This window comes from Lagopus leucura, unplaced genomic scaffold (genome assembly GCF_019238085.1).
Source record: "Lagopus leucura isolate 7727_CA_CO unplaced genomic scaffold, USGS_WTPT01 34698-0_obj-0_obj, whole genome shotgun sequence".
Lineage (NCBI taxonomy): Eukaryota > Metazoa > Chordata > Aves > Galliformes > Phasianidae > Lagopus > Lagopus leucura.
This window is the reverse complement of record NW_024962683.1, coordinates 1-9309: the sequence shown is the minus strand read 5'-3', so window position 1 is coordinate 9309 and position 9309 is coordinate 1. Positions and strand designations below refer to the sequence as shown.

The following is a 9309-nucleotide window of genomic DNA, read 5'->3' as shown; positions in this document are numbered from 1 at the left end:
GGTGGGCAGCGGGCAGCGGGCGGGGCCGGAGCCGCCCCCGGCGAGGCCGCCCGCGGCGCCGCGTAACCCGAGCGCCGCCCTACAAAGTGCCCGCGCCCTCGGCACAGCGCGGTGGGGTGAGAGTCGGGGCCGCCATGGGGCCGCGGCGCTGAGCGGAGCCCGCCCGGCCCCGCAGGACTTTGCCCGGGCCCTCCCCGCCGCGGCCGGTGCGGAGCTGGAGGAGCCGCGCCGTCGGGGCTCTGCGCAGCCGGCTCTGCCCGACGGCCGTGGGGCAGCGCAGCTCCTCGCCGCGGAGCAGCTTCCCGCGGGAGGCCCGGAAGATGCTGCCGCTCTGGCTCGTCCTGGCGGGACTGCTGCTGGCGGCCGGCCCGGCCTCTTCCCACCGCGGGGAGATGGAGCCAGGTACGGGTGGGACGGGGGGGGGGGGCTGAGGGCGGCTCCGTTACTGGCTTTTCCCGATCCCGCTTCTCGCAGCCTTCGCGGGTCGGCAGCCCGGCTGCGGGCTGTGCCGGCGCGGTGCGGTTGGGCCGTGGCGGTGCGGTGGTGCGCACGCGGTGCTGACAGCTGCGGGATTCGGGGCGCGGCGGCAGCGCGTGGGGCACGCGGACGGGGCAGGAGCTGCGGGTCCCGGCGCAGCCGTACGGTCGCTGAACCGCCGCTGCTTTGGTTTGTCCCGGCGGTGGTTTTACTCCGAGCGGCTCTGGGTTTGGAACGGAGCAGAATATTTGCTTTGGAACTGCTTTCCCAGCGTGGGCCAGGCCCGCGGTGTGGGGGAATTGGGGGTGGGGGGTGGGGTGTTGATGCTGAGCGCTCCCAGTCCTTTCCCGTCCCGGTGCGTTAGGATGAACGCGGGCACCCTGTGCCACAGCCCCTTCCGGAAGGACTGTGGCACGGGTGGCCTTGGCCGGGAACACGGCGGTGCCAGGCCGCGGGGGAAGCCTTGTTCCAGTGCCCGGGGGCAGAGTCCGGCCCTTGCACGAGTCTCTGGCCGGACGGGGCGGCCAGGCGCTGTGCCGTTGTGTGTGTGCTGTGCACACCGGGAAGAAACGTGGTGGGACCCTGCTGTCGGGGCGCGCTGTGCACAGTGCTGAGCGCATCTCTCCCGGGCTGCAGAGCTGTTTGAGAGCCCGCTGCTGGAGTCGGAGGAGGAACACCTCCTGCTGGACCCGGGCAATGCACTGAAGCTGTACTGCTATGCTAACCAGAGCGGGTCCAGAGTGGTCTGGTACAAGGAGTCGCGGCCGCTGCTCCCCGGGCCCCGCGTCCGCCTCCAGCAGGGCGTACTGGAGATCACCGAGGTCGCCTACGAGGACTCGGGGCTCTACGTGTGTTGGGTGCGGGGCTCCGGGGAAGTCCTGTGCAACCTCACCGTCTCTGTAGTGGGTGAGGGCCCAGAGCAGCGCTGAGGGGAGCACAGCCCGACTTCCCCATCCTGCAGACGGGCATCCCTCGTGACGCACTTTCCCTTGCAGACTCGCTGGCATCGGGTGATGATGATGAAGACAGCGATGGGGATGGTCCCCACGGAGACCGCAGCGAGGAGCCCGTCTATGTGCACAGAGGTAAGTACTGCCATGGGGGGAGCAACTGGGGGCAGCCCCCACCCAGGGCCGTGGAGCCGCGTCCCACAGTGCTCACTATCGCTCCCCAGCACCTTACTGGACTCACCCGCACCGCATGGACAAGAAGCTGTATGCTGTCCCTGCCGGGAACACGGTCAAGTTCCGCTGCCCAGCCTCGGGCAGCCCCAGCCCCAGCATCCGCTGGTTCAAGAACGGGCGTGAGTTCCGGGGGGAGCACCGCATCGGGGGCATACGGGTAAGGGCCCCCCCACGTCATCGTCCCCTCCTGGTGTCTGGCTCAGCTGCAACCCCCTGAACCTGTTGCTCCCCATCGCAGCTCCGGCACCAGCACTGGAGCCTGGTGATGGAGAGTGTGGTGCCCTCCGACCGCGGCAACTATACCTGTCTGGTGGAGAACAGGTTTGGCAGCATCCGCTACAGCTACCTGCTGGACGTGCTGGGTGAGGGTCCGCAGGTGGTGCTGGGAGGGATCCCTACTGCCACTGTGCTGGGGAGAGGGGACGAAGGCAGAGGAGCCCGTCCTCATCTGCTCTACTTGAGCAGCCCTAGTGTCCCAGCACCTGAGGGAGGTGGGGTTGGGACACCTCTGGGTGCTGTGGTGACGCTGCCCCTGTACCCTGTGTGCAGAGAGGTCTCCGCACCGGCCCATCCTGCAGGCGGGGCTGCCTGCTAACACCACTGCCCTGGTGGGCAGCGACGTGGAGTTCTTCTGCAAGGTGTACAGCGACGCCCAGCCCCACATCCAGTGGCTGAAGCACATCGAGGTGAACGGCAGCAACTATGGCCCTGATGGGGTGCCCTACGTGCAAGTGCTCAAGGTAGCATCCAAGGGGGGTGACAGGGGCACACAGAGCTTGTCCACACACGGGTGTGCTCACGGTCCCTCGCTCTGCCCACAGACGGCAGATATCAACAGCTCTGAGGTGGAGGTGCTGTACCTGCGTAATGTCACCATGGAGGATGCAGGCGAGTACACCTGCCTGGCAGGGAACTCCATCGGCCTCTCCTACCAGTCGGCGTGGCTCACTGTGCTCCCAGGTAGGGCTGGGATTAGGGCTGGGCTTAGGGCTGGAAGCAGCACAGGGACCGTGGTGTAGACTCATATGTGCTCTGCCTCTAGAAGAAGAGCTGGTGCACGAAGCTGAGGCCCCTGAGGCCAAGTACACCGACATTATCATCTACACGTCGGGCTCGCTGGCTGTGGCCATGGCCCTCATCATTGTGGTGCTGTGCCGCATGCAGACGCTGTCGAGCAAGCAGCCCCTGGAGCCCATGGCAGTGCACAAGCTCTCTAAATTCCCACTCATCCGACAGGTGAGGGCTGAGCTGGGTGCACCTTGGTGATAACTGGCCCTGCTGCCGCCATCCGTCTCTGTCACCTTGTCTGTGGGGCTGCCCTCACCCGGTTGCCCCCAGCAGCACTGGGTCTCAGCATAAGTCCCGGGTGTCTGAAGGCTGCTGTACTGTCCCTGCAGTTCTCCCTGGACTCCAGCTCATCAGGGAAGTCCAGCACATCGCTGATGCGTGTCACCCGCCTCTCCTCCAGCTGTGCCCCCATGCTGGCAGGCGTCGTCGAGCTGGACCTGCCCCTGGATTCCAAGTGGGAATTTCCCCGAGAAAAGTAAGGATCTGAGGAGGGCTGGGGCCAGCAGTGCCATTGCCCATGGGCTCAGAGCGGGGTCAGCCCCTCGTGTGCTCATGGCTCTGCCTCCCCTGGCAGGCTGGTGCTGGGGAAGCCCCTGGGTGAGGGCTGCTTTGGGCAGGTGGTGCGGGCAGAGGCGTATGGCATCGACAGGCAGTGGCCGGACCGAGCCATCACCGTGGCTGTCAAAATGCTCAAAGGTAACGTTTCTGCTGTGGTGTCTGGGCACAGCTCTGCACTGGTGTCACCCCAGCACGCAGTGACACAGCCCTCTGTCCCCAGACAACGCCACCGACAAGGACCTGGCTGACCTCATCTCCGAGATGGAGATGATGAAGCTGATGGACAAACACAAGAACATCATCAACCTGCTAGGAGTGTGCACACAGGATGGTGAGGGGCTCGGGGGGGCAGGGGGCTGCTGGGGTGGATGGGGCAGGACTGAGTGCTGTGTGCCCTCCCCAGGGCCCCTCTATGTGATAGTGGAGTTCGCTGCCAAGGGCAACCTGCGAGAGTACCTGCGTGCCCGGCGGCCCCCCATGCCTGATTACACCTTCGACATCACGGAGCTGCATGAGGAGCAGCTCTGCTTCAAGGACTTGGTGTCCTGCGTCTACCAGGTGGCCCGTGGCATGGAGTACCTGGAGTCCAGGCGGGTAGGGATGGCGGTGTGTGCGCCACAATGTGGGGCAGGAAGGCTGGGCATCTCCTGGGGGTAGTGGTGCCGGGGGGCCTAGGGTGGGAGCTGCCATCTCACGTGTGAGGTGATGTGTTCTCCTGGCAGTGCATCCACCGTGACCTGGCTGCGCGCAATGTCCTGGTCACAGCAGAAAATGTGATGAAAATTGCCGATTTTGGCTTGGCCAGGGATGTCCATGACATTGATTACTACAAGAAAACCAGCAATGTGAGTGTGGGGCTAGGTGCAGGGCAGGGTATGGGTGGAAATCCGTAAGCCTGGCTGAGCTGAGGTTTGTTCCTGTAGGGCCGCTTGCCTGTCAAGTGGATGGCGCCTGAGGCCCTGTTTGACCGCGTCTACACCCACCAGAGTGACGTGTGAGTGCTGGGGCCATAGGGCTGCCATGTGTTCAGGGTGAGGTAGCACTGCAGGGCCTTCAGCTGTAAGGCAGGGGTGCTCCATGGGGTGAAGCTCTGCTCTGGCACTGGCCAGAGCTCTCATCCCTGCTCTCGGGGCACAGCAGGGTGAGGGAAACAGGGCCCTGCCTGCTGTGGGAGGGGTCTGGGACAGTCACACCGTCCTGTGTCCATCGCAGGTGGTCTTTTGGGATCCTGATGTGGGAGATCTTCACCCTGGGTGGCTCCCCGTACCCTGGCATCCCCGTGGAGGAGCTCTTCAAGCTGCTGAAGGAGGGGCACCGTATGGACTGCCCATCCAACTGCACCCACGAGCTGTGAGTACTGGCGCTGGGGGGGTGGGTGAGTGGGGGGTGGCAGCACCCCCATAACGTGCCCTCATCCCAGGTACATGCTGATGCGGGAGTGCTGGCACGCGGTCCCCTCACAGCGGCCCACCTTTAAGCAGCTGGTGGAGGGGCTGGACAAGATCCTGGCAGCCATCTCGGAGGAGGTGAGGGGAGGAGGGGACGGCCCCTGCAGGGGCGCAGAGCAGGCAGTGACAGCGCTGTGTCCTCTTCAGTACCTGGACCTCTCCATGCCCTTCGAGCAGTACTCTCCCTCCTGTGAGGACACCACGAGCACCTGCTCCTCTGACGACTCTGTCTTCACCCACGACCCATTGCCGCTCGCTCCCTGCCTCTTTGCCTGCCCCAGTGGCAGGACTTAGGGGTGGCAGGGCCAGGCGATGCCAGCAAGTATCCACACAGGGCCGTTCCCCACTTCTCTGGGGCTTCGCTTGTTGGGGACTGAGCTCCTCCTCAACGGTTCTGCTTCGAGCCTGCAGCCTGGCAGCGTCAGCCCCTGCCTCACAGGGGTGGGCATCACCCCAGGGCCCCCCTGGCATCGCCTGGAGAGTCAGCTGTTGTCCAGTGCTTCAATGGAAGTGGCTCCTGGGTGGAGCCCCGCTGCCTGCTCTGTACATAGCCATAGAGATGAATATTTATGTACATGAAATATCGAGCTGATAAATTATTACTATTTTTTTTTTAATAGATCTTGGTGCAGTTTCTGGTCTGCTCCCAGGGGTAAGGGAGGAAGGCAGTGCTGCCGGGGGGGGCAGTGCCACAGGTGCAGGAAGTGGGGTCCTGTGCCTCCAGCCCCACTCTAGCACAAAGCACTGTTGCATCTGTTCCCCATTAGCTGCTGTTGCGCTAAGCCACCGTGAACTCCGCTACCAGCATCGCCCTGAAATTGATCCACCAACTGCTGCTGGCTCCCAGGCTGGGAAAGAGCCCCAGGCCCCGCACAGTGGGGTCCCCCCTCCCCACCTAGACCTGCTCCGGGACACCCGATAAAAGTGAGTTATGGGCTCTGCACTGCCTTCTCCTAACCCCGGTGCCCCTGGGAGCGGGGTTTGGGAACTGCAGGCCTTGCTCCTGGTGCCCACCTTGCCTTATTGCACCCAGCTCAGCTCCACAGGGAATGTGGGCAGGCAGGGGCTGCAGCTGTCTCCCTGGATCTAGGGTTTCATCTCAGCTCCTCTGCTCCAGTAAGGGCTGGGTTTTGCCGTTAGCCCTGGGATCTTGTTTCCTTCTCCAGCTTCCAGCTGCAGGGGCAGCTCCAGTGGTGGGGAGCAGCCCCTTGCACATATGGGAGCTGGCTCTGGGGAGCAACGTGCCCCAACCACAGGGCAGGTGGAATGAGGCCCCCTGGTCTCACCTACACACTTGTGCTGTGCTGGCACTGGGGTGTAGCTACCTTTGGCTGCATTGCATGTATTTTTGGAGTTGTCCTAGGGTTCTGCTCCCCACTGCAGGGGGAGCCCAGCCCTGCTTTCCCTCTCCCAGCTCCTGGCCATGGGGCCCTACTCCCCCTCTTCCCTGGATGTACCTCCCTCCACGGCTCCCAGACCACCAGCAGGTGTGAAACCTGCCCGAGCCCTCCAGCCTCCCTGCCCCGAGGAAGGATCCCAGCTGTCCACTAATGTGCCAGAACCAATGCATTTAGCACAGCCCTGAATGGGGCATTCACATGCCGGAGGGTAAACTGCCCAGGCAGAGGGGGGGGCTGTCCAGTCCTGGCCCCCTGAGCCACAGGAGAGCCATCCCTGGGTTGTGCCTGGAGATGGGACTGTGCCATGTCCCTGATCTGTGTGCTCACAGGCTGGGGGTTCATCCTTACAATTCAGCACAGGGGTGCCCCTAGCACCACTCCTGGGGTCCCAGCAGTGCCCAGCACTGTGCCCCAGTCACTGCTCGGCATCTGCTGCTGTCCTGCACACCCGTGCATCCCCTCCATCTCAGGGCTGGGAAGCACTGGGCTGGACAGGGGTATGGGACATGGGGCAGGGGAGGCTGCAGGGCGTCCCGCAGCCTCGCACCAACTGGAAGATGGTTTTATTGTTGAACATTCCTGGTGTTTTCTGTCAGGGCTGAACCAATTGTCCTTAATCCGCCAGGCTCTGCTGGCCAAACAAGTGTGGCTGAGCCACCGGCATCCTGTCCCCACGAACAGGCCCCTTTTGTGAGGGGGATTTAGCGTGTAGCCCAGTAAATCCCGCTGGTTTCCTGAGGCACCGTTCCCACACGCCCTCCCCCAGCTCTGGGCCCTGGCACCGGGCCCCGGGAGGTGCCACGCTGCGGGGCCGGGGCTGCTTCACGCGGGACGTGGGACCTTTCCTGCTCCGCTGCCCACGGAGAGCCCTGAGTCCCGGGGGTGATGCTGAGTGCCGGGGGCACCGAGATGCTTCCTGATGCCAGCCCATTGCCGGAGATGCCTCCGCTTAACGACCCTCTGTTATCGGGAGGGATGGTGCTCTTGGCTTTTCTCCCCAAAACAAAGGAGCTGGGATCTTATCTCCCGGCAACATCTGGCTTTTGTGAGATGCAGAACACCTCTGCCCTGAGGCTGAGTGGTTGCTGGGTGCGGCAGGAGGCTGCGAGGCGCCGGGCTCTCCCCTCTGCTCACACCGCTCCGTGAGCACAGCCGGCCTCAGGCAACGAAGGGAGGGCAGGGAAACGGCACGACGGAGTCCCACGCGTGATGATATCCCACGCTGCTTCCCGGGAGCAGGGCTGAGGAAAGCGAGACATCCACGTTCCCGGACATTGGCCTGCGACCAAACCCCCACGGCCGCACCGCTACGCCACGCCGTACAAAAAGCCCAACGCTTGCACTCTCCCGTGGATGCACACGCATGCACGCTTGCAGTATCGCGCCCAGATCCCGGTGTACTCACACCATTGGAGCACGCGAGGCCCCCCTGCATAGAAACACGCTCCCCCCGCACGGCGCACACCGCGCACACCCGCACCCCGCGGGCAGCCTCGGGCCGCAGCGCTGCGGGGCTGTGCGGGCAGGGCGGGCCGCGAGCCCCATCTCCCGGCCGGCGGCGGCAGCTCCGTGCAGAGCGGCAGCGGAACGGTCGAGCGCTGCCCCGCTCTTCCCCGGCTCCCGGGACGTATCTGCGGGGAAAAACGTAACGAGGCCGGCGTGGGGCATCGCAGCTACCGCTGGCCCTGGGCACAGGGCTGCCAGCTCCGCGGGCAGCGAGGAGAACGCCGAGCCCGTCCTTCCAGCACTGTGCCGTAGCCCCGCGCCGATCGGCGCTGCCCTCTGCAGCTGCCCCGTCCCCCCACGCCGTGCTGGCGCCCAGTGACTGGCTTCGGGGCCCTGGTTCCCCACCTCCCCGTGCACTCGCGTGTCCCGGGTCCGACGTTCGGGGCTGTGGGTAGGGCAGAAGGTGCCCAGAGAGGGGACCCCCGCGGGACTCCGCAGCCGATGGCGCGGCCGCGGGCACCGTGCCACCAGCACAAAGCAGAGCCCATCCCCACGGCCCGGGGCCTGGCGAGCCGCGCGCTCCCCGGGGAAGGGGCCCCTGCCGGCCCTGCGGGCAGGATGCTCCCCGCTCCTCTCCTCCTCTGCTTCCTTCCTCCCGGCCCGGCCAGCCCTCCCCCTGCCCGCCAGCTTTAACCCTTTCGCCCGCGCTCGCCAACCCCGCGTTCCCAGAACCCTTTGTGCTCCGCTGCGGGGCTGCGCACCCCCCGGCCCTCAGCCCACCCCACGGCGTTGTGTGTGCGGTAGAGCCCAAGGGCCGCCGGGAAGGCGAGCGGGCGCAGCGGGCAGAGTCCCGCGGGGAAGGGCTCGGGCAGAGACCCCGCAGTGCGCACACAAAGGCGGCCATGGCTCTGCGCTGTGCTCTGAGCGGGAGCGCGGCGGCCGGAAGAGCGTCTGCAGGGACGGTGGCAGCCCCGCGAGAGCGGGTCGGATCGGGAATGGTGCCGTGTGGGGCACCGGGACGGGGCTCAGGGGCTCGGGCCACGCTGGGGGTGCCCACGTGCTCTGTCCCCGGCACAGACACCAGGCCCTGCCCGCAGCACTCGTTCCCCCCCCCCACCCCCCCGAGAACAAGGGGGAACGAGGCGGGGGCCCATCCCGGTGCGGGGCCCATCCTGGCACCGCGTAGCCCCGGGAGGGCTGCGAGGCGCGGAGCCGCTCTGTGCCGCACGCGGAGCCCTGCCCGTCCCCGGGGGGTATTAAATAAAACCACCGCCTTTATTTTGGGAGTGTGACGGCGCGGCGCGGGGCACGTGGCTGCGGGAGGAAGGAGGGAAACGCGCTCCCGGGGCCTCGAGTGGCAAGGGCGCGGGGCCGCGTTCCTACGGGGCGCCGCGCCCCACGCGGGCCGCGTCACGGCGGTGGCGCATCGACGCGGGGACGGCGGCGGGGCACCTCCGGGCCGGCCGAGGTGGTCCCGTCGGGTCGCAGGGCGGTGCCGCCGGGCAGCGGGGCGCGGGGCGGCGCCCGACGCGGGGCCGGGCTGCGTCTTGCCGCGATCCCGCCGTGCCCACCTGCGGTCACCGTCGGCGGTCGGGACGCCCGGCCGTAGCGAGCCCCGCGGCCTCGGGAAGGAAGCGCAGCGCCGAGCGGCCCCGCAGCCCTTGCCCGGTCGGGAAACAAAGGGCAGCGGCGCGGGCGTGGGGGGGGGGCCAGCGCCGCACCGCGCCG

The 9309-nt window shown here is 66.3% G+C and overlaps 1 protein-coding gene across 2 annotated transcripts; it reads left to right on the top strand.

Moving 5' to 3' along the window:
* Positions 1-260: 260 nt before the first annotated feature.
* On the top strand, positions 261-5354 carry FGFR4 (fibroblast growth factor receptor 4). 2 transcript variants are annotated; one of them, XM_042890827.1, is made up of 17 exons: positions 261-402; positions 1114-1383; positions 1473-1562; positions 1652-1818; positions 1900-2023; positions 2211-2401; positions 2483-2621; positions 2704-2897; positions 3059-3204; positions 3304-3425; positions 3508-3618; positions 3691-3881; positions 4010-4132; positions 4211-4281; positions 4500-4637; positions 4708-4813; positions 4883-5354. In XM_042890827.1, the coding sequence occupies exons 1-17, from the start codon at positions 321-323 to the stop codon at positions 5027-5029; spliced, it is 2412 nt and encodes an 803-aa protein (XP_042746761.1). In that variant the 5' UTR covers positions 261-320; the 3' UTR covers positions 5030-5354. The 2 variants fall into 2 exon arrangements, with proteins under 2 accessions (XP_042746761.1, XP_042746760.1); XM_042890826.1 differs by lacking the exon at positions 1114-1383 and having other exon boundaries at positions 264-402.
* Positions 5355-9309: the final 3955 nt, after the last annotated feature.

Bases quoted from the DNA above. Each gene is read 5' to 3' on its own strand.
- FGFR4 (XM_042890827.1), top strand. From the start codon at position 321: ATGCTGCCGCTCTGGCTCGTCCTGGCGGGACTGCTGCTGGCGGCCGGC. The intron at 2,622-2,703 runs GTAGGGCTGGGA...CTCTGCCTCTAG, and splicing joins GTGGCTCACTGTGCTCCCAG to AAGAAGAGCTGGTGCACGAA. The intron at 4,133-4,210 runs GTGAGTGTGGGG...TTGTTCCTGTAG, and splicing joins ACTACAAGAAAACCAGCAAT to GGCCGCTTGCCTGTCAAGTG.